We start from the raw sequence: 24,534 nt of genomic DNA on the forward strand, positions 1-24,534 counted from the left end.
TAGCTTGCTTTATGGAGAATTGATCTAAGGCGTATTACTGAGACTATCCACATTTCCTGATCTTAGACGCTTTGTGTAGCTAGTAGGTAATATTAACAGTGCAATTCCTGATCACAGGAATTGTTGGACAGTGTCATTCCAATTCCAAAACAGGAGTTGTTTAAATAAGGTTATGAAACACTTGGGAAGAATACAGTAGGTCACTCTAGAAACATAAATGATCTAAGGAAATGACCCCACAAACACTTCAGAAAGCAGTTGATAGTAAGGGTGAAGCTGGTACCGTGCTAAAGAAATAAAATGAGTGAGGTTACTCCCAGTTTGCTCAGCACCATCCATACATGGCGGGAAGAGGGAGCTCAAATGTTGAGAATCTTAAGAACTTTCCCATAATAGGTAGAAGCTTCACAGATAACTTTCTAAACTCTGTAGCTGCACAAGGATATAAGCCAGGATTAATCCTTTATGAGGAAACACCCTGAATTAAAAAAAAAAAGTTTCCTTCCTGTTTGCCTTTGGGAGGATTGTGTTGATAATTGCTATGTAGTTAGTTTTTTCTTCTTGTGTTTTATACCAAACTAAAGCTTTGATATTAGGAATGGATAAGAAACAACATTCAAACTGGAGAAATTACTCAATTTTTGTTGAGCTAGGGATTAATAAACCCAGGGCCTCATGCATGTTAAAATAGTCAATCTGCCACTAATTTTATACTCCCAGCCTCGAAACTATGCCCCTGTGGTAGCTTTTACCTTGTGTGTAGTCTTTAATTGCCTGTCAGGGTTGTACCTTGTGAAAAACAAGTCTGTATTTTTAATATTAAAAGTCTGCAGACAGATTATTGTCACCATTTTATTTTTGTTGTACATACTTGCTTCAAGTCAATGAATTTCTGAGTCAGGTTCAGGTAAGTGAAGGGCCTTTATGAGGAGTTTATATTGTCTAGACCCAAGATACGATGCAAACACAGTCTGAAGTAAAGTAGGAAATAACATTTTTCTAAAGACAGGCTTAGAAACTGTAATCCAGTAATTGAGGATGTTTCCCCTCTGTGGTAGGGGGCTTGATTCATACCTGTAAGAAAGCATATTGATGATCAAATATATAAATTCATTGTCTTACTATAAATGTAGATACAGTCTTTTTTATTGGCATATACTCATTGTTTGGTTTCATAGACACTTTGATTACTGCCATTCTCTTTTGTGTCTTAGTCTTAAAAAATGGTTCTGTTTTTTGTTCCTCTTTCTCTAGTTTACCTCCAGAGGTACACAAAATAGATTGCTACAAGAATTCAGAGTAACTGGAATTGTGGAAGGCTTATAGGTAGCAGTTTTCTGACAGCATATTACTTTAGTACAGATGTGCTAAGTCTGATATTTTATATGGTACAGCTGTTATGCTAGACCTACAGCACTAACACCGGCTTGTTTTGTAGCAAGCATTAATATACAAATAAGGGTTAGTGACCGGAACACCTAGAGACATAGCATGGCAAAGTATCCTTAAAATGCCTGAGGAGGGAAAAACTGTATTTGGTCTAAATGACTTAACATGAGGGTATATTTGCTTTTTTAAGTTCAGAGTTCCTTAGGTAGTCATATAATTAAATGTTTTAAAATAAAAAAACAGTCCTACCTGGCAGCAAGGCCCCCATTCACAGGTATGGCCAAAAAGATAGGGTACAGACCACCTATAACAAAACCAACTAGTGCACCCCGTGTTGTGGTACAGGTTTCACAGTTCAGATCACCTAGGAAATAAATGATGGTTATGATAGTTAAACAAATATGCTTTAAAGAATGTAAGGTTCACATTTTATTATCAGTGACACAGCAAAAATGATCTTGCCAATCTGCCCAAAGGAATAATTAGAGGATAGACTGTAGCTTGATGGTGTGAATACATGCTTAGCATGTATTAATGCCTTGGGTAGGAAATACTGAGAAATAGGAAAACAAATCTTGACTCTGGATTCTCAGATATTTGGATCAGTATTGAGGAAAAACACAAAATTGACCCCCTTGGCCCCTATGATGGTATCTGTTTTTAATCAGGAGGATTATACACAAACATACCAGGACATACAACACAGAATACTCATTCAGGACACATGGTACAGTAGTAAAGTTAAAATGTTTCTCTTTTCGCTAAATATTACATATGCACATAGTATTTCAGAGATTACAGAGTTGTATTACCATAATGTACTCTTATTTTAAAGAGAGAGCTCAGTTAAGAGCAATGGCTATTTTTGTAGAAGTGCTGAGTTCAATCCCCAGCACCCAGGTGGCAGTTCACTGTTATCTGTAACTCTAGTCCATGGGTTCTAGTACCACTACCTGGTGTGCAAATGTACATTCGGACAGAACACTCATATATGTAAATAAATATAAAAAAAGATTAAAAGAGAAAGCTTCCATATAATGTGCAAATTAACAAGAAAACAAGGCAGCACTCTGGGGATACTGCTTTAGATCAAGGAAAATGTGACCGCTGTGTATGTATGTACTCTGGTTAGTTGGCAGACAGAATGTGGATCTGTTGCATAAGATTCGCTCATCCCTAAGTTCTTCATTATAGCCAACAGATACCTTGTTTCTAATATTTTCAATTTTGAGTGAAGCTATGGTTAGTATGCACTAATGCAAACTTGGGTGATAATGAGATAAAACATACCTGTACTCAAAGGTAAGCTTACAAAACTATGGTAGGACAGGTTTGCTGTCAAAAATGGGATCACAGCCATCGGTAAGCTAGAAGCTATTCGAGCTTGTGTCACATTCAAGGTTCGCCGAAATAGACTGTTTGCTATTAGGCCCCCAAAAGCAGCATTAAGTCCAATATATGCTGATCCATATTCAAGTAGATTCCTGAGGATGAGGGAAATGATAACTTGTTTTCGCAATTAGGGTAAGTGCTCTAATTCTGGTATGTTATAGAACTTAGCACCCTGGGAAGAATCAGACAAAGTTACCCCTTATAGGATCATAAAACCAAAGAAAAATTATAGCTTCACATCTGCATTTCTGTTCAAAAATGGCTTTTGAATTTGGTTAATACATAAAGAGACCATGGCACTAGCTATATATGCATTTTGTGATTTTTAGTAAAGAACTGTTTAGAACTTTGCCCCAAATGATAAGACAGGAAACAGCTCTGAAGAGGAAGATGCCTGGCTCTTTTGAGTTCGCATGATATTTAAAAGCACAATACATTCTAACATAGTACTATTTATCAATTACCGAGTTAAACCCATTGTATCTATAAAGAACTTTGGATGTATGTCCAACTGTTTCAGTAGTATGGGGTTAGTGTGTTTCCTTTTACTCTTCCCTTCGAGTTTTACTGTCCAGATTAGGAGCCTGGGTACTAACATCACAGTGAGACTATACTAGGTAGTGTATAGTAGCTCATTGATGAAAATTTAACTAATTTGAGATAAATGAATTTTAAGCCAAAAAATATGTTCTGTGTGTTTACATAAAACTATATAGTACAATTTGAATAAGCTCTTTAGCTTACAACTCAGTCTGGTTTTCACTACTTGTCTTGTGAGCTGCAGTATGGCTCACTGTTTCATGTTTCCCATTTCTTCACCTCCACTAGGTTCTGTATTTTTTGCTTATTTTAAAGCTTTTCTAGGTCATCACTACTGAAGTGTCATGCATTGTGTAAGATCATACTTTCACTTCATCCACTGGGATCCAGTTGGAAAGCTGCATTTTGCTTTGGATGTTCTCATAGTTGGCTACATGAGACTGAAGTTGAGGTTTTCAGAAGTCTAAAGATGGGTTAGGAAATTAGAAAACTGTTAAAGAACTACAGCTCCAATGTGAGAAGCCTGAATTTTCTAGGGGTTAAAGAAATGGGAACTTGAGCACTTTTACAAATATTTAATATAAAAGCTATGAAATAGGACTCACCCCTATTTTAACCATGCTCAGAAATAGTGGAGCTGAAACTTGAACACTTGGTTGTCTCCCAATTAAAAAAACATTTTTGTTTGCAAGCTAAGTCTTTAAAAGTTGAGTACCAGCTCAGTTCCCAGTGCTCCTTGCTGATTTGGTGAAGATCCCACTGGGAGCCCGCTCTCTTCTCAGTTTCTTACACTAGTCATTACAGCTTCTGCTACCTCGTGTACTGTTTTGTATCTCTGGAATCAACTAAATGGGGTGTCTATGTAGTAAGTGGTGGTAAGGGATATACAACAGTTGAGATTTATCAAGTTCTTAACTACTGCTCAGTTACAGATTAGGTTCTCTTGTAAGGTGGTAAGTGCCAACCAAAAGTGGAATTGGTGTGACTGCACACCTGAAGATGCATCAGTTGCCACAGTAATGTTCCACATCTTATATCTTAGCTGTCTGTACCCACTTCACTAGTGCCTCTTACCTACTTTAAATCTATTACCCAAACTGGCTGGAATAGAGTTAGTTGGATCTATTTTCTCCTGCTTGAAACCCTATTATAGACACCTCCTGTGTGTTTCAATAACACTTTCTTCAAATATGACAGATCCTGGCCTTGTCACTTCTATGATCCTGTTCCTGTTCTTCCTTGACTAGCTTCCTTCCCCCTCTTAGAGCTCTCATGACTCGGCAGAATTAACTTGACAGACAACCTTTGAATTGCATACCTAGGACCCACACAGAAGGGGAGAACAGACTCCTAAAAGTTGTCTTCTGACCTCAGCACAAGTGCATAGACCCAGATCAACCTGAACTTACTGTAATCCACTCAGACTTTCTGATGGACAAGCAGGTATAAATATTCTGTAGATGTGCGCTGTACTTGCCTATACTACTTTTTAAATATCAGCATGCTTAAATTATCTTTTTCATCTTAAAGATCTTTAAACATCCATTTCTTTGTCACCCATCTAGCAAAATATTCCATGGTCCTCTTAGTAAAGGTAAGCATATAGAAATACATTGAGAAGATAAGAGATAGGATAACTTGAAAAGGTCTTTTAAACTATTTATAAATGGATCCATACAGTTTTATATCACTCCAGAAGCTGAATGGAAAGGTAGGTTCATCAATTAATATATTTCCAAAGATTCTAGTTTCAGTTGCCACAATGAGTTTTATAATCCACAAAATGGTGTCTCTGGGCTTGAGGCTTTTTGTTTTGTTTTTTTCATCAAAGCAAAAATACAGCTCAGTTTCCTTTGGGTATGCATAATCCTTCAAATTTAAGATAATCTTTTGAAACATTTTTAAGTAAAGACATTTTAATACTAAGGAATCTTACCTGTCTGATTCTGGAAGTTGTTTAATTTTTCTGGATATGACATTAAATATTAAATCATCTTTGCTAGTACTTGGTTGATGACTTTCCATCTTGGACCTAAAAAACACATAACAATCCCATTTGAAAAATATATTTAGAAAAAGCCTTCTGAGATGCATAATTATGTAAGAGTTGTAGATTAACTTTATAATCTGAAAGGTCAATGTCTATACAGCATACAAGATTCCCCTCACCCAATACAGCATACCAGAAATCTGAACAAGAAAAATAGCGCATTAAGTTTCTAAGACAAACACTCCACAACCTTGATATCCTAAGCAATTACTACAGGCGTGAAACAGATACTAAATGATTTAATTCAGACATGGTGACATGCCTGCAGTTACAGCACTTGTGGGGTGGGCCCAGCAGGATCAGCTCAGGGCTGTCCTTGATTATACTGGAATTTGAGGCCAGAAGAGCTATACACACAAGAAAACAAAACCCAAAGAACTTGTGCTAAATAGACAAGTAGGGTGGGGACGGGGACGATGCAACAGAGCTTCATATGAGAAAAAACCAACAGCCAGTAAACCTTGACAAAAACATTGGGTAAAAAAACTAAGATCACATAGTAGGTGCACAGGTAGTTAAAATTAGAAAATTTCACTTGGAAGTATTCAGGAAAGCTGTGACATCTGCTGGTGGAACTGTAAACTATTTCAAGAAAGTGTAACCACTTTGTAAAGACAATTAGGTGTCAAGGGTTAGAGAGGTGGCTCAGTAGTTGAGAGTGAACACTATTGCAAAGGACAAAGGTTCGGTCTCCAGCTCTTAAACTAGGTTTGCTTAACAGCCGGTAACTTTTTCCAGAGAACTGGAATCCTTTTCTACCTTCATGGGCATTGCAGGAATATGCACACATGATGAAATATAAAATCTGGGGCTGGAGAGATGGCTTAAGAGTTATGAGCACATGCTGTTCCAGAGGACCCAGGTTCGAGTAAAGCACCCACATTGACGCTCACACCTGTAACTTCAGGCCTAGGGTGATAGATCCCCTTTTCTGTCCTATGCAGGCATAGTACACACATAGGATGGATATCAGTACAATGGGGGATTAGTTTTTGTGTAGATTCTGCTCTTTAAAAACATACTTCCGGGTGACAGGAAAAACAAAGGTCTGCAACCTGTGGTGATATCTGTACTATTGGGAAGCTGAGGCAGGAGGGTTGTGAGTTCCTGGATGTGATGACACCTGCAATATTGGGAAACTGAGGCAGGAGGGTTGTGAGTTCCTGGACGTACTCCAAGACCCTATTTCAGAATATAAGACAGTAGTAGCAATAAACCAAAAATAAATAAGCAGATATAAATAAGACTGTCTTGGGTCACCATTCGTACTTATCTGTGGTAACACTGGAACAATGTCTTACCAAATCTTGGGTACCTGTTGTATATGATTTGGAAAATGCTGCATGTGCAAAGTTCCATAAATCTCGACTTAAAAATTAGCCTCGAAAGTACATTGCAGTTTTACAAGTTTAGGTCAGGATCCCAGGATTCAAGTCCTGTTTCTTCTTCCTGGTATTTCTCAGGAAATCGAATCAAAGACACCTTGAAATACTATAAAGATTTCCGAAAGTTTCTGCATAAAAAATCGAGCATCGGAAAATAAAATTTAGCCACGGTTATCATGTAATTGGCAGTGATTCTTAAACTCGATAAATTCAGCCAGGTCTTCCCCTAGGGGGGTGGGTGTGGAAAGTGAAGAACGGGTCAGCTCACACAGCTTCCCCCTCCCTCGTGGCAACCCCGCGTGTCTCCAAGCGCGACACTGGCACAGCTACTCACCACTCGGCAGAATGACGGCAGTGTATGGCCGCCCTCCCCAGCCGCCCGTGCTTGCCCAGGTCCTCCCGCGCCGGAATCTACAACAACCTTCGCCAGGGTCGCCTGGGCTCCATCTTTGGCTCACACGTGACTCTGTCTCCGCCTCTGTTTCCTGTCCGGGGGCTTCCGGTTCGGGAGCCGCTAAACTGCGGACTCGCGGTGAGCACTGGCGGGTCCGCTAGCCCATCCTGGGCACAGGCTGCCGAGACTGCCTTGTTGCGGTGGCTGGATGCTCGGCACCACCCCACCTGGGCACACAGCCCGACTTCCGAGGCACGGACCGCAAGATAGCCACTCGGCTACAGGCTGGTGTAGGCAGCTCTAGCAATGAAGTTAGTCTAAAGTGGGCTTTTTGCTCCATCTCTCGCTTGGATCTTCAGGTCTTTGTGCCATGTTGTGCTGTGGGTGACTTCCAGCAGAACCTGAGCAATTCCAGAGCAAGCGCTTGTTTTTTTTTTTTTTCCCCTCAGCATTCCCCGTGTCCTCCAGAACACTGTTTATGAGAAACAGGGTTAAGGGGATGTAGTGAAAAAGTAACCTTTCAGAAACTTAACGCCTTAATCCCAGAATTCAGTAGCTTGAGGCAGTGAGATTTCTGTGAATTCCAGGCCAGCCTGGCCTACGTATAGTGTGAGTTCCAAACAAAAACAGCCAGGGTCCTAGGGTATAAGTCAGCACCACTGGGAACCAATGTTACCAGCTTCTGTCTCAGTGTTCATCTGCATCTGTCCAGGAAAGGACAAAATTCCTTACCTGGTTATTTTGTAAAATTGTGCATAGACTATAAAGAAGCTTACTAAATTGAGAGGCCAGGAATTTATCACAAGAATTAGTAGATTCCCATCCCGGAAGACTCCTGACCCGAGAGGCTTCAAGTCAATTCTAGTTAAAAAAAAAAAAAAAAAAAAAAAAAAAAAAAAAAAAAAAAGACTCTGATTCCTGTGGCACCAAACCCGGGTCCTCTGCAGGAGCAGCAATTGCTCTTAACCACTGAGCGTCCCCACCCCCACCCCCTTTCTTACACTTTCCACATCCAGTGCTGGCATTAGGGTAGCTCTGATTTATTAAGTGTAATTTAGCAACTGTTCACTTTTGGGAGCATTTGTATCATTTTGTCATCATTTGCTGAATGTTTGGTAGGATCATCACGGAAGACTTCTGGGCCCGGAGTTTTCCTGATTGAGAGGATTGTAATATAAATTCAGCATCTACAATAGATATTTCACTTTTCTACGTGTAGATATCTTTTAGATTGAACTTTGAAACTTTTCTCAGGAAATGTCCATTTGGTCTAAAATTTCAAGCTTATTGGATTAAACTGCTGATAAATATTCTTATGTTTTTAATATCTGTGTATCCTGCAGTGACCTCATATGTCTTCTCTTGATAGTGTTTATTGAATCTTTGATGCCTGATCAGTCTGGCTAATGTGATCTTCTTAAATAATTTTTTGTTTGTTTCACTTTTTTTTTTTAATGTTGGATTTTACGTTTTCAACTTGAATTTTTCTACTTGAATTGCTACTTATTATTTCCTATTTTTTTTTCTAGTTTTCTAGATGGGGTCATTGGTTTGAGACCATTTTACTCTTCGGTATGTGTGTTTATTGTCAGAAATTCCCTAGAATTCTAAGGACCTCTTTGTTCCCACAGATTTTAAAATTTAATTTAAAATTTAAAAATTCTTTTCATTTAGTTCAAAAATCTTGTAATTTCTCTTAGGTTTCTTGAACTATGGTCTATCTAGAAGTGCCTTGGTTTCCTAATCTCTTTTTAAATCTCTCCTTCAGTTCTCTTGTGGTTGGAGAGCATACTTGGTAGGATTTGAATTCTAAAAAAATGTATTATTGATATTTATAGTGCAGGTTCTGGTCCAAATTGGTTTTTCATGTCTGCATGAAAAGAATATGTACTCTTCTATTGTATCAAGAGTTCCTGAAAGCAACAACCACGACACACTGGGTGGTTATCTATGCTCCTTTGCTGGTTTTGTGCTTGTAGAGGTGGGGTCTGTGTTGCCCATGTGGAATATGAATGATTTTCCTCTCTCAACTTCTGGAACATCTGGGAATATAGGCACATGTCACTCTGCCCAGAGGACAGGATTGGTTGAGTGTTCTTCATCCTTCCTAATTTGTACCAACTTTTCTATTAAGTAACATGTTACTGAACTCTCCAACTGTTATAGGAAAATTTCCTTTTCATATTGTCTTACATGTTCAAGCTCTGTTATTATATGAATAAAGGACCAATAAATCCTTGTATCATGGTGAAATATCCTCCTTGTCTCTTGTTAATACTCTTTATTATAAAATCTACTTTAATATAAACATACCTACTCAAAAAAACTTGATTATTTTTAGTTTAAGAGAGGCCTCCCACGTGTGTCCACTGTAAATGTTTCTGCTCAGATGAAAGGGTATCCTGGGACTTGGAAGCCCAAGAACCACGCAGCTCTGTCTGAGGTGGGACAATGTCCCAAGGGAAGGGTGACTTGAGACACAGCAGCTCAGAGGTCTTACAGCTGTCTTCCTCAGCAGAGGCATGGCAGCTCCTAGGGGAGGGCATCCCAGCTGAGCTGAGCAGCTTAGGAGCTTCAGCCCCACTCCTCTTTGCTTCTTCTCTTCCTCTCTTCATTGCTTCATCTTTTCTTAGCTTCTTCCAATCAGTCACACCAGGCAGAAAATCTCATGAAAGAGATTTATTGGAGGGTCCAGGGCATGGAGGGACAAATCCAGGAATGGCTGTTTTCTGTCCCCAGGAGTGGACAGCAAGGAACTGGACGAAGGGGCAGTGATTGTATAGGATTCCTGAGTGGCAGAGCTTTTCAGGACAGAGATTTTCAAATTGAGGATTGGTAGGATTCCAAGTGGTAGGAGCTCAGGAATTGGTGGGGTTTTTGTTCAGGTGGTGGGACCTGGGAGAATGGAGCTGATCAGTGAAGCAGAGTAAAGAATCATAAAGCCATCTTTATTCTGAGCATCAGACAATTTTACTCTGAGAGCTAAGAGGAATCAAATGAGTTAAGTGTATCCTCATAAGGTCAAGCCACATGTGGAGGACATGCTTTTCCATACAGGCATATAACTAGCCAATTTTAATGAAAAATTTGAAGTAAACTTACTCCTATCCCCTATATCTAGAGGGGCAAGAAAGCATAACCCAAGTACAGTTCTGTATTTTTGAAGAAGCTAAGGTCACATGGCTCTTGCCTACTTCTTGGAGTTTTCTCACAATCATTCTTGGACCATGTTCTGACACACACATGTATGGGTGTGTGTACACTTGTGTACATGTGGTTAGTAGAGATCAGCACTAAGTGTCTTCCTCTATTACTCTCTGATTATTGTTTGGGACAGGGTCTGTGTGGAACCTGAAGCCCACCAACTAGCAACAACCAGGATCCTTCTATTCCCCAGTCCTGGGATCACAGATGTGCTCACCATACTTAATGTTTTACATAGGTGATAGGCTCCAAATTCAGGTCCTCAGGATACATAAGCTATCATTTTTCCTCTTTTTTTTTTTTTTTAAAGAAATCTTAAAATCTTTAAAAACAGTAACATGTACATTTACTCTTCTACTTGTCATTTTCAGGGCTGTTCATTCATTTTCTAAATCTAGAACTAGAAATCTTTTCTTTCACATTTCTAGGGTGCAGAACTTCAGGGGATGAATTTGTGCACATTTTATGAGTCTAAGGAAGTCTTTATTTAGCCTACCTAGTTAAGTATTGGTTTGTAGAAATGCTACTGATTTTGTATGTTGATTTCATATTTTCCACTTTTACTAAACATATTAGTATGAATAGTTTTTAGTGGATTCTAGGTATTCTGGGTTCACAGATGTATCACCTACAGACAAGGACACATTACTATTCTCCTTTCCCATTTGGATGCTCCTTACTCGTTCCTGTCTGGTTGCTCTGACTAGTACCTTATTGGTCCTGCGTTGCATGAGAGTGGTACTGTGGTTATTCTTGTAGGAAAAGCATTACCTTTTCCCCTGTGAGGATGAGGTTAACGGTGGGGTTGCCACATATGGCATTTATTATGATGAGATGTATTTCTCCAATATTTAATTTGCTCAGTTTTTATCATGAAGGGATATTGAATTGTTTCAAATGGTTTTTCTGCAACTACTGAAACATTAATATATAGCTTTGTCCTAAGTTAAGTTAGTGGGATGTACTTTATTTACTGATTGGTGTGTTTTGAACCATTTTTGCCTTCTCAGAACACACCCCACTAAATGGTATATCATCTTTTTGATACATTGTTGGTTTGCTATGTACATTAATCTTTACATAAAAAATTTTTACATTTATGTGCTCGGTGATCAAGGTGCATATATAGAGGTCACAGAACAATGTGTGGAAGTCCATTTAATCCTTCTACTATATGGGTCCTAGGGATTGAACTAAGGTTGTCAGGTTTGGCAGCAAGTACCTACCTAGTTAATTATTATTATTGGCAGTCTTAATTACTGTATTATTGCTAGTTAGAGAGAGAGAGAGAGAGAGAGAGAGAGAGAGAGAGAGAGAGAGAGAGATATTGATTGATTGATTTGGCTTAACATGGCCAAATTCAGATTTTTGAAATCTAAAATCCACCTCCTTCAATTAGGCCACACCTCCTAATCCTTCCTCAAAACCCCACAAACCAGGGACTAAGCATTCAGATTATGAACCTATCAGGCCCATTTTTCACTCAAACCACCACAACCACCGAGCAATCTTGCTGGTAATTAGCAGCTCTAGTGGTAGCTGCTATAGTCTGTTTTTGTTCCCACAGTGTCATTTGCTGAAGCCCTACTTTCTATGGTGGATTAAATGAGATGTCCTCAATAGCCTCACCCATTTGAATACTTGGCCCTTAATTAGTGGTGCTGTTGGTGCTGTTTGTGGGGCTTAGCAGGTGTGGCCTTGTTGGAAGAAGTATGTCTTTGGGGACAAGCTTTGAGATTTCAAAAGCTCCATGACTTCCCAGTTGCTTCATGTTTATATTCAAGTTGAGGGCCCTCAGCTTCCTGTTCCTGCCTTTGTTCCTCCATCATGTACTCTAACCTTCTAGAGCCCAGACAAACTCTACTACAAGTTGCCTTAGTCATTTGTTTATTATATTACATATTATTATTATATATATGTATTTGTCTTAGGATTTCCATTGCTGCGATGAGACACCATGACCAAGGCAACTCTTATAAAGGACAACATTTAGTTGGGGCTGGTTTATAGGTTCTGAGATTTTGTCCATTATCATCATGGCAGGAAGCAAGGCAGCATCTAGGCAGACATGGCACTGGAGGAGCTAAGAGTTCCACATCTAGTTCCGAAGGCTAGCAGGAGAAGATGTCTTCCAGGCAGCTAGAAGAAGGGTCTCAAAGCCCATGCCCATAGTGACACACTTCCTCCAACAAGCCACACCTACTCCAACAAGACCACACCTAATAGGGCCACTCCCTGGGCCAAGCATATTCAAACCACCACAGTATTATTAATAGAAAAGCAAGTAAGGCAAGCTCGAAGGTGATAGTGTTAGGAAGTGGGGTCTTTGGAATGTAGTTAGGGCTTTGCCCTTAGGATTAAGACTAGCATTTTTATTCAAGAGACCCCAGAGAGTCTCTTATTTACTCCATCCCCATGAAATAACACAACAAAAGGGGCCATTTTTGATACAGAAGGCAGGCCTTCCCTAGATAGCTGTCTTAGGGTTATAATTGCTGTGATTAAACACCATGACCAAAGCATCTTGGGGGAGAGTTTATTTGGCTTATGTGTCTGTATCATTGTTCATCCTTAAAGGAAGTCAGGACGGAAATTCAAACAGGGTAGGAACATGGCTACAGGAGCTCATGCAGAGGCCATGGAGGAATACTGTTTACTGGCTTGCTCGCTTTGGCTTGTTCAATCTGCTACCTTACAACACCCAGGACCACCAGCATAGGGATGGCATGATCTGCAATGATCTGCACTAACAAAATACTCTGTAGTTGGTATATGCTGTCTCTTATGGAGGCATTTTCTCAATCGAGGCTCTCTCCTTTTGGATGACTGTAGCTTGTGTCAAGTTGACATAAAATTAACCAGTACAGCACCAAAACACAGGTTCCTTCATCTTGGATTTTTCATCCTTCACACTGTGAGAACATCCTGCTGCTTATAAGCCTGTTAGTAACATTTTTGTTTTTGTTTTTGTTTTTTTTTTTTTGGTTTTGGTTTTGGTTTTTCGAGGCAGGGTTTCTCTGTGTTGTCCCGGCTGTCCTGGAACTCATTCTGTAGGCCAGGCTGGCCTTGAACTCAGAAATCCACCTGCCTCTGCCTCCCAAGTGCTGGGATTAAAGGCATACGTAACATTTCTTTCAGCATCTCAGATAGACTGACAGCAGCTAACAGACTTCCTAAGGGGTGGGGACTGTTTGGATCTCTCTATCCTGTTTAATGATGCATATGAGATTTAATCCTCATTTCAGTGAAGCGGCTTACTTAGTGTCATCCTGTGGTTGGTCAGTAGTGAAGCTGGGATTTGATCCAGCATATACTTTTAATGTATATGCTATTTGCCTCTAGAATCTTGCTACCTTCCATGACTAATTCAACTTCACCTTTGGGCTGAGGCTTAACAGGCCATTTTTGATTGTAGAAAATATGCATGCATGCATGTTTGTGTGTGTGTAAGTGGGTGTGCTTGCCTGTGTTCATCCATTGACACCCGAGGAGGACATCAGGTGTCTTCCTCTATTATTCTCTCTTACTCCTTTTGAACCAGGGTCTCAATGAATTGGACTTCGTGGGCTTCGGCAAGGCTGGTAGACATAGGTAGGACCCACTGTTTCTTTTGTCTCTGTCCCACTCAGCACTGATGTTATAGGCATGCATGTGGTCATCCTTAGCTTGTTATGTGGGTGTTGGGACCCCAACTTCGGTTCTCATGTCTGAGCAACGAGTGCTTTTAAACTTTGAACCATTTCTCTAGCGCTAGAAAAGACAGTTTGAAGTAGATAAGTATGGTATGGTGACTCAGCTTGCAAATGGCAGAGGAAATGAAGAAAGGCCAACCTTGTTGTATTTCCAGTGATAACAGTTTCTAATATAATCATATACAAGTATGACCTGTGGGATTTTATTCCATAACTTTTCTCATCAGTACTTATTTTCAGAATGAAGATAAATATAGTTGAGGAATGTCTTAGCAGATTCTAGAAGAGGTGTTGTAAATTCTTTTGTTTAGATTTTGCCCTTCTCAAGAGCAGTGACTGAATCATTACACTTCTGTTTTTTAATATATAACATACAGATGCATGATATGTAAATTGTAAGCAAAGACAGTTTGTAAGTAAGAGCATGCCTAGTACACTGATTCAGGGCTGAGAGCAGAGGGATGTTTTTCTGTAGGAGACATAGATGTCCTTATGTTCACAGATAACACAGGGGCAGTGGTTCTCAACATTTCCAATGCTGCCACCCTTTAATTCAGTTCCTCAGGCTGTGGTGACTCCCCCAAACATTAAATTATTTTCATTGCTACTTAATAACTATAATTTTGCTACTGTTATGAATCATAAATATTTTTGGAGATAGAGGTTTGCCAAAGGGGTCATGACCCATAAGTTGAGAACTGGTGAAATAATGTTAAACACATGGAGTTGTCTTGTCAAAGGGACAACTGTTTTCCATCCAGAAGGCTGGGAGTGGATATGATTAATAGCCTGTTAACCTTTGTGCTATTTATGTGGCTATGACCACACTGATTCCTCCCCCAGACCTGTATCATGAGCTTTCTTTTACCAAATTGTGCTGTTCTTAAATATGTCTAAATTAACCACACAAGGTCAGACTCTTGAGGTTTGAACCAACACCAACTGCTGAGTCATGCTGAACTTAACTGCCTATTTAGACCATCATTTTGCTGGCTCTGATGATCACAGAGACCCCTACAATGGTTGCCCAATGTGTGGGGCTTGGCTCTTGGAGAAGGTAAGAAAAACTTTCTGAAAATAGAAGTGGAGAGTAGATATTTTGTCCTCTTATCCAAAGGGTCCCAACTGTAACTGATAGAGCGAAATAAGCATGAGTTCTCAGTCCTCTGGGGTAAAGCATTTTATAGTTATTGAGATGTTTGTTAAGATCCAGAGAAACAAATTATTAAGACCAGTAGCTCTGCAGCTTTGTAAAGGACTGTAAGATTCGATCCTTGGTTTCCTAAACAAGGAACCACTTGTGTTGGGTAACTGGAAGCACAAAGAGCCCAGAAAGGGGGAATAAAATCCCTGCCAATTATTTTGCAATTTGGAATTCAGTAATATATTGTTTGGACTCTTTCAGAAACATTAAAAGATTGTCGGCTGGATACATCTTGGCAGAGCCAGGAAGGTGGACTCTGACGCCACTTCTTGGGGTACTGAGCCAAGTGTGTTCAGGGCTGGCCTTCCTGTGTGATCTGACCAGAATTCAGAGCCTTCCAGCTGCCCATCTTGGGCCCAGTGGGGAGGGGAGTCTAATGACAGCTTGAGTTAGGCAGTGGCACTGCTCCATGAGCCTGGAGCTTGGCTACTTCCACAGTTTGGTTTTCGTTTTTCCTCACAGTGGGAATGACACACTGTAAATTGAAGTGGCCCCTTTATGGAGAAGATTTAAAACAGGTTATATATTCCTCCCTTTGAAGAGACAACCTGTGTGTTTATTTGTGAGCACAAGGACCTCCATGCATTCTCTGTCTTAATGTTTTATTGTGAATTTCATACTGTGCACCCTAATCTCACTTGTCTCATTGTCCTTTTGTACACACTCTTCCCTTGCAACCTCCCAAGAAAAGAAAAAAAATCTCATTGTGGAAGCTGTAGTGTCACAGTGTGCCCCACAATACATACCCTTTTGTCCACACTTCTTTACTTGCAAATGTTCATTGCAATGAGTCTGGTGTGAGGTCCCTGGCTTCTGCCACAGGGTCCATACTGGATCCTCATCAGGGCCCCTCTCAAATATTCTGTTGCTGCCCTGTTATGGAGATCCTGCAGCTTTGGACCAGCTCTCTTCATGCACTCCTGCAGTTCATAGATGGGGTAGATGATGGTGCGTACTATCTCAAAGCCCTGGATCTAGGCCTGGTTGGTAGCTGAGCTGGCCATCCCACCAGCTCCATGACATCCTCATGGCTCTAGTGAGCTCTCTAGCACTGCCCCAGCTAGCTCAGCCAATGTTGTAAGGGGCAGAGTCAGCTTTCCTGCTCTCATGCCCTGGCTCACTGCAATCCCAGCAACCAGGGCCAGCTCTACCTTGCTTTCTGGGCTAAGTGCAGCAGGACCCATTCTCCTAAGTGCTGCAGCTGGTGAGATGTGGGGCCAGGATGCCCAGATGAAGGGTGGAGGCTGCACAGCCCTCAGACATCAACATAGCCTGACCAGAGAAGTCCACTAGTCTTTGGTGGTAACAGACCCCCTGCTGCTGCAGAGATTTGGACCCAGACATGGCCCTTGGTAGCAGCACAGGCCAGGACCTCACCATAGCCTCAGGTGGCATCACTGGCTGCTCACATTAGGCTAATCCTCACTACCCTCAAGTCTCCAGTTCCGCCTCTCTTCATTGTGCATGCATCCCTCTGCTTCTCTTTCTCTTCTATCTCTCCATTTACTTGCTCATCTTAGTGGCACCTGGGGCCTTTGGGATTATCTTAGGAGTTCTATGCCCTGCCAAGGCAGGGGACGTGGTGGGTGTGGTCTGCCCACTTGGGCCTTGTGGTGCTGGACTGGGGGTCATCTCAGGCTTGCTCTCATCTTCTGTATTTTCCCATATTTTCCTTTCTTATGACTTTCCCATTCCTCTTTAACATTTAGCTCATGTTACTTTCTCCTAAAACATCATCTGCCTAAATAGTTAACAGTTACAGTCTCAGTTCCCTCAAAGTATGTGTGTATCTCTCACGACATCTTATAATATGTGTTCTTATTTCTTACTCCTCTAAGAAGTCTTTCTTTAGGGATCATTTCTTCTTACACGCATAGTGTGTGACCAATACCAGATACTCACTGTATCTGCACAGGTCAGATCTGAGGCTCCAAACCCATTCCTATATACAATGAAGAAAGAAAGGAGAAACTTGTGTTTGTTTAACATTTATAACATTCATAATTACCGATATATACTAGGCAAAAGTTACTTTTCACTCTTAGACCAGTGGCCAAGTCCGTATTATAAAGAAGTTCATTCCACTGGACTGGCCTCTACTGATTCTTTTGTTAATCATCAGGCACAGGTCTTGCATATGTTTTTGCACATACATGGTAGTGATTTAAGCCATTAAACACTCCCAGTAATATCTGAAAAAACAGAGGAATGGCCATTGCTTTCATCCCAGTTTGACAAAGGAGTAACCAATGGAGCATAACTCTTCCCTTTGGTGGCAGTGGAACAGTATGATACCTGAAAATGGAAAAGAGTCAACAATGTCTCTGGGACTGATACTCTATCAAATGCGACTCATTTCTCCTAGTCATTTCCAGTATAGGTTTATCATGTAGATAACAACATCAAATGCTAGTAGGCTACTTTGTTTTGATTAGTGTGTAGCTAAAGAAAAAGAAGAGTTGATCAACACCACTCCCTCAATAAAAAAAAAAAAAGGAAGGAATAAGAGAAAGGGCTAGGAAGATAGTTTAGTCAGTAAAATGCTTGCCACACAACTGTGGGGACCAAAGTTTGATCCTCAGAACCCAACTTGCGCTCACGTGTGCATACACACACACACACACACACACACACACACACACACACACACACACACAGAGAGAAAGGGGGAGGTGTGGGGATCAGGTGAGCAAGGATAAAGAAAAGAGAAAGGGAAGGAATGGATAGACTTACTTAACTGCCAAATGTCCATTTTTATAGAAGGCCAAAGCGCTGGGATATGAAAACCCACATGCTATGCCAACCAGAGCACTTCTCAGAATACAGTTTTCCTTGCTTATGTCACCTAGAAAGTGAGAGAAAAGTTAGCTTCCCTTTAAGATTTAGGATAACTATTAAAATGAAGCTGTCTACTTACTTTGCTGTTTGAAACCACAGGTAAACAGTAGATAGAATATTAGGAATTCAAAGCTTGGTGCATAACAGGCCAAACTGAATCTTGTTTTGAAACTCTTTATTGCATAGAGAATTACCATTTATGTGTGCTTTTTTGTTTTATTTTACTTTTCGAGACAAAGCATCTCTGGGCAACGGCTCTGGCTGTCCAGGAACTTGTAGACTAGGCTGGCCTCAGACTCACAGATATTCAAATGCCTCTTCCTCCCAAATGCTGGGATTATACTTCTGTGTGCTGTTTACAGAAGCAACGTCACAGCAAGAATACTAAAGAATCATGCCACGCCACCTACTTGGACACATAGCATTTTTTACTATTTGTCAGGTATATATGCTAGTCACCAGGAATATAACTGTCATTAAAAAGAGACCTCTGGGTGAGCATGGTGTCACATGCCTTTCGTCCCAGCACTAGAAAGGCAGAGGCAGGAGGATCTAGTTTGAGGTCACTCCGGTCTACATAGCAAGTTCCAGAATAGCCAGGGCTACATACAGAAACTCTGTCTTGAAAGAGAGAGAGAGAGAGAGAGAGAGAGAGAGAGAGAGAGAGAGAGAGAGAGAGAGAGAGAAGAGAAAGAGAGAGAGAGAGAAAAAGAGAAAGAGAGAGAGGAGAGATATATATAGAGAAAATGCTCGCACAGAAGCATGCTTTTAGTCAGTATACTAGAAAAGAAAGTAATTAGAAATACAAACGATTAGAGGGGCTGGAGTTATAGATTAGCACTAAGTGCACTTGCTGCTCTTACAGAGGACCCAGGTTCTATTCCAACATGGTGGTTCAAAGCCACTCCTAATTCCATCCAGTTCTATGAAGAGTATAACTTGTCTTGCATGATTAGGACTACTGTGTAGAGCAAACTAAGAAACATATATAAAATAATATACAAATGTTTGAGTATTATAAACATTTGTTAATGAGTAACCTTAATTTGTTATAGCTACATTATATATTGATTAATTTAAATTTACCTGATTGCAAAGCATCAGTTACAAAGAACTTGTAAGTAACAATGGTAGCCAAACATGGAAGTGTAGTCAAGGATGCGTAGGTCTTCAAAGCTTCATATTTAACCTTGAAGCTGTTTCTGAAAATTAAGTTTGCCACTAGTCCAGACAAACCACTACTTGCTCCAAAGATTAAAGTTCCATGTATATTTAAAGTCCTAACAGGAACAAAGAAAAAAGTTTAACATAACATTCTTGAAATGAATCACACACGTACCCAGCAGCTAATATTTCTTGTTATTAAAATAATAATAAATTTTCTCAAAGGAAAAAAATTGTTTAAGATAATCTAGAAAAAAAGCTATTTCACATAGTTAGCTGTCTAGAAAACAACTACTTGTGAATTGGTCCAGATACTACTAAAATAATTTGTCTGTGGTTTATAAAACTTCAGTGAACGAGATCTGGTATATTTGGTTTTTCTTAATTCTGGCTCCTACCTGAATGAAGAAAGCTCTAAAGTATAACTGTCCTTTAACTTAATCTTGAGTTCTTTTGTGCCATGGCCTTTCTGTGTTTTTATTTCTTCTTGTCCCCAGTACTTTGGCTCAGATCATCAGCATCGGTCTCTTAAAGGCAGCTCACACTAGTATTGCCTGCTAGCTTGATCTGGGAATCACTTGTCTTTGCCTGGAAGGCTTGAACTGCTACAACCAGCTTGAATTTCGATGGGTTTCTGGGGATCCACACTGCAGTGCTCACACATGCAGAGTTTTGACCACCGAGTCATCACCCCAGCCTTGCTAAACTGATTAATTATAACTGTCTACCAGGAAAATACAAGTAGCCTTCAAAATGGTTTCATACTAATTACTTTTAATTTAAAAAATATTTGTACAAATAATATCTCAGCAATGTTTGGACACTTTTTTAAGAAGCAAAAGAAGGGGTTTGGTTCCTAGGACCCATATCCAAAGCCCTTTTCTAGTTTCCTCTGGAAGCTTTCTTTCTAGCATGTGCAGACATAAATGGCATACAGTCTCTCCCTCCCCTCTCTCTCTCTCACACACACACACACAGAATAAGCCTTATAAAAAGGAGCAAAAGGAATTATCCAGAGTCTAACAAACCAATATTTCATTTCATTGCCATTTTTGTCTAGTTCGTAACCAACTCAATCACTAGTTTTTCCCTTTCTCCATGAGTTATTTACTAGATGTTTTTTCAGGACTTTAGTAAAGGCATCTTTTAGAACTTCACTGTTGCCAATTTTCCTCAACCCCATCATCCCCATATGTAAATATCTAGACCAGTGGTTCTCAACCTTCCTAATTCTGTTATTGTTATGAATTGTAATATAAACATGTGATATGCAGAATATCTGAGATGTAACCCCCAAAAGGGGCATGCCCCATATGTTGAGAACCACTGGTCTAGAAGATTCGCTTCTTAGACAACTGTTTAAGATAGCAATTCAGGCTGCCATTGGAAGCAGAGTAACTGCACGGGAAACTGAAAGCCTAAAGGAAGACATTTTGGCAAAATGTTATAGAGTGACATTACCCAGGAAATGAAACTTTTTAGGCGACAAACAGAAGCAAAAAAAGTAAGTAGTTTCTTAACCCTCAGAGACTGGGAATAGGAAGGATGGGTTAGTAAAGTCATTGAATCAGTTATCACCATGTCTCTTACTTGTCATTTCTATAACATTCAAACTTTTCTATAATTTCAGAGATTACTGGGCTTCTGAACTTTGCATCTCCTAGAGAAGGAATCAGCTGACCATGTTTATAAAGTGCCATCTTGATGTCCTGGAAAACACAAAATTCCAGAGTCATAATAGCTAACTACACTAATATTAAATAAAACTTTATAAAACTATATTCAGACTAAGTACATTTAGAGTCTAGGAATGTTCTAGGTACTATGTTATCTGCTTTCACATATTTTAAAAAAACCAATTCAATCAACATTTACTGGGTTCTTAACTGTTAAGAGATTTTTTTTTTTTTTGAGTTACATAAAAGTTGGGAAAATGAATATTGCTGTGTTTACATATGTAGGCTCCTATATTTGGATGCTGAGTCATCAGGGAGTAGCATTGGCATTATATGAGGATTTAGAAGGACTAGGAGTTGTGGCTTTGTCTGAGGAAGTATTTCATTGGGCATGGGCTTTGAGATTTCAAAAACCTATGCCAGGTCAGGTACTTCTCTGTCGCTTTGTCTGTCTGTCTGTCTGTCTGTCTGTCTGCCTGCCTGCCTCTGCTACCTGTGGATCAGGATATAATTTTTCAGCTTCAGGGCTGTTAAAATGATAATGGACTAACCCTTTGAAACTACAAGCAAGTCTTGAACTAAATGCTATTTTCTAAGAGTTGCTGTGGTGTGTCTTTTCACAGCATTAGAACAATGACTAAGACAACAGATTAGAAAACTGAGTTTCAGAAAGCTTGTCTTGCTACTAAGATGGTGATTTTGTTTTCCTGTTACAGCATAGCTTCCTCTGTTCATTCCAAAAGAGTAGAAGGCCCTGCTTTTTTAATCCTCTTGAAGTAACAGCAGAAATAAGACCTGCATGTTGATAAAGATCTATCTTTGTCTTAGGGTTTTACTTCTGTGTAGAGAAACCATGACCAAGGCAACTCTTATAAAGAACATTTAACTGGGGCTGGCTTTCAGCTTCAGAGGTTTAGTGCTGACTGACAGTTTCAGAGGTTTAGTTCATTTTCATCACAGAGGTAAACATGGTAGCATGTGGGCAGGCTTGATCTGCAGGCAGCAGGAGACTGTGTGTGTGTCACACTGGGTACAGCTTGAGCACAGGAAGCCTCGAAGCCCACCCCTCACAGTGACAAACCTCCTCCTACAAGGCCACACCTTCTAATAGTGCCACTCCCTAGGAGCCAAGCATTCAAACACATGAGTCTATGCGTTCTATTCTTAATCAAACCACAGCACTTGTCTTCTCTCATGAACGCCTGAGCCTGTTTGGAAGATTATTTTAGGGCTAAGGGTAGGTAGGAGAAAGCAGAAAGTGCTTTGAAAAATAGAGAAACAACAACAATAACAAATCAGAGATGAGTACTGTTCCAGCCTGGGAAGAGGAGTGCACCGCAGTTATCGTGGACTTTATGTTGCAATTCAGTTTTCTAGTAGGGCCTAGGGTAGAAAGCAGGGTCTTTGTTAGAAATAGCTATGTGTTATAATGTGAAGCCTGGATCAAGGGAATGAACTCAGGGTTTGTCAGGACCCTGTGTCCCATGTGCAAGCCAATAGTTGCCCACATTAAGAGAACATAAGGGCTTCACCAAGAGATTAAAAAACAAATTCCAAATTCCTTTTTGAGTTTCTGGCTATACATCAGACTTTTGGGTCTTTGTGGAAACAACGTTAAATCCTCTGGTACTGTGACATTATGTACCTTAAGAGTATTTCATTTCATTCAAACAAAGCTTTATGGATACTTCCTGCAAATCCAAATTTTTGATTGTAAGTATTTACTTATTTCACCAGTGAGATGTCTACTGATTCAAAATTCAGTGCTTTTTATTTTTTGCTCTACATTTTCTAGATTAATCCATGAAAAGTAATAAAGTCAAAGGCTCACTACAGATGACACACACAGTTTGGGTTCCTTGATCTTCTTAAGGTGATATACAATTGATCAAAGGACCAGTATTTCTGCCTTAATACAAAACAGCATTTAAGTCAGTTCTTTTTCTTAAGATAGCTGAGAAAGATGAGGGAGGGGCACGGGCATAAAATACTTTACAAATTATTTTTTTTAGGGACTAGACTTAAATCTTTTGCTTCTTCCCCTTCTGTTATCCAAATGGAAAAATGAAAGAAGAAATAGTATTTTCTAAGGAGGATTCTCTACCCAATCCATCTAGTATACTATGAAGGCAGATATCAATAGTATCATGGCTAATCAAAAAACCTTAGAGAAATTTTTGTTCTGTTCTCATCCAAGTCCTTGAACAACCTTCTTCACCACCCACAGAAAATTTCCAAGCCTTCGAAACAGCTCTGGAGAAAGAGGTACCCATAATTATGGCTGCAGGACAACAGCAAATATTTTTGACATCTGGCATTTGCAAGGTTTTCACTACACTCTCCTTAATTAAGGAGATATATAATATTAACTTGCCCAGAGTTTTTTTTTTTTTTTTTTACTTATTTTTGTGCTGTTGGGATAGAGGCCTGGGCTTCATGCATGATAAGGGCTCCATCCTCAGATTCCCAGGAAGTCTTTCAGCAGGACTGAAAATGAAGATTTTTTGCCACAACCAACTTTTAATTTAAGAGTTAAGGAAGTTCAAAGTCACTCAACCGATCAGATCACCATCCTTATACAAGTAAGTGCATTTGTGTGGGCGTATGGTCTGCAAAGTGTTTGTGTGTTGTGCTTTTAGTATTATTTTACCTTCAGAATTTTATTCAACATTCTCACATGATTTATCCAGCCGTGGTTTATATCAGGTTCTCAGGTAATCAAAAGAGTGGATGCATTCAAGAATCCAATCATAACCTGGCGTTAAGTCAGGACACACCAAATCAATAAAAGGCAGAACACTTAAACAGAATGGGAGAGATAGAGGTCGGGACGGGTGGGGTAAGGCGATAACGTATTTGTAATTGGAGAAAAGTCTTGTTTGTAGAAAGGTCCTTGAGGAAGAGAAACAAGCTACATTTAATCCGGCGTAGACTTCAGGTCTACGTTGTTAGGAACTAGAGATTTGATTACACCCTGCATAAAGTCGGGACCAGTTCTCTTATTTGCTCAAATCCTTCACGTGCATCATCTCCGAGGAAGCGACCCACACCACCCTAGATTTCCGCCTACCTGGGGCGCTCCCCTATTTCCCTCCTGCACCACACCAGCATCCCTCTGTTCAGACCAACTTGGTCGCTCGGACGCCGCCATCTTGGCGCCTCACGTGACTGACAGGAGGGCGTGGCGGGAGCGCCTGGGGCGGGACTTGCAGCTGACTGACAGCTCCTACCTTTAGCCGGGTACGCCCCCCACCCAGTCAAAAGCCGCGCCCTCCAGCCGGGCGGAGATTAGGCGTGGCGTCCCAAAGCTGCGATCGCTCATTGGCTCCGAGGAAGGCTCGGCCAAGGGCCCTCCCCTAGCCAGCCTTGCCTTGTCCTCTGCCAATTTGTCAGCTTGGCTAACCTGAAGGCAACCAGGGGCAGTTCGGGCGCAGGCCTGTTGCTGCGCGCCTTCTTCTCAGGGCGGCTGGGGTAGCCGAGCCCTGGTAGTTCCTTCGGCCTGATCGGTGTGTTTTGAGGCTGTGGCTTCTTGGGTTCCTCCTCAGAGCCTCCAGCCAGTCTCCCGGCGCGGCCACAGCAGCACCGGCTAGCCTGCTCTCTCCAGTC

At 40.5% G+C, this 24,534-nt stretch overlaps 2 protein-coding genes and 1 long non-coding RNA gene across 6 annotated transcripts; 1 reads left to right on the forward strand and 2 right to left on the reverse strand.

Annotated features, from left to right (window-relative positions):
- Nucleotides 1-836: 836 nt before the first annotated feature.
- On the reverse strand, nucleotides 837-7,322 carry Tmem126a (transmembrane protein 126A). 4 transcript variants are annotated; one of them, XM_031387345.1, is made up of 6 exons: nucleotides 7,091-7,322; nucleotides 6,673-6,820; nucleotides 5,258-5,353; nucleotides 2,680-2,873; nucleotides 1,639-1,753; nucleotides 837-1,074 (listed from the first exon to the last, which is right to left on the reverse strand). In XM_031387345.1, exons 2-6 carry the CDS (start codon nucleotides 6,714-6,716, stop codon nucleotides 882-884), a joined length of 642 nt encoding a protein of 213 aa, XP_031243205.1. In that variant the 5' UTR covers nucleotides 6,717-6,820; nucleotides 7,091-7,322; the 3' UTR covers nucleotides 837-881. The 4 variants fall into 4 exon arrangements, with proteins under 4 accessions (XP_031243205.1, XP_031243204.1, XP_031243202.1 ...); XM_031387344.1 differs by having other exon boundaries at nucleotides 6,673-6,829; XM_031387342.1 differs by having other exon boundaries at nucleotides 6,673-6,884.
- Nucleotides 7,107-21,031, forward strand: LOC116102564. The gene is made up of 2 exons (XR_004123226.1): nucleotides 7,107-7,288; nucleotides 20,883-21,031. It is a non-coding gene; the product is annotated as an uncharacterized LOC116102564 (long non-coding RNA).
- Tmem126b (transmembrane protein 126B) lies at nucleotides 16,222-24,108 on the reverse strand. Its single transcript, XM_031387341.1, has 5 exons — nucleotides 23,999-24,108; nucleotides 20,843-20,961; nucleotides 19,175-19,368; nucleotides 17,984-18,095; nucleotides 16,222-17,545 (listed from the first exon to the last, which is right to left on the reverse strand). The coding sequence occupies exons 1-5, from the start codon at nucleotides 24,077-24,079 to the stop codon at nucleotides 17,362-17,364; spliced, it is 690 nt and encodes a 229-aa protein (XP_031243201.1). The 5' UTR covers nucleotides 24,080-24,108; the 3' UTR covers nucleotides 16,222-17,361.
- Nucleotides 24,109-24,534: the final 426 nt, after the last annotated feature.

Source organism: Mastomys coucha, unplaced genomic scaffold (genome assembly GCF_008632895.1).
Source record: "Mastomys coucha isolate ucsf_1 unplaced genomic scaffold, UCSF_Mcou_1 pScaffold21, whole genome shotgun sequence".
Taxonomy (NCBI): Eukaryota; Metazoa; Chordata; class Mammalia; order Rodentia; family Muridae; genus Mastomys; species Mastomys coucha.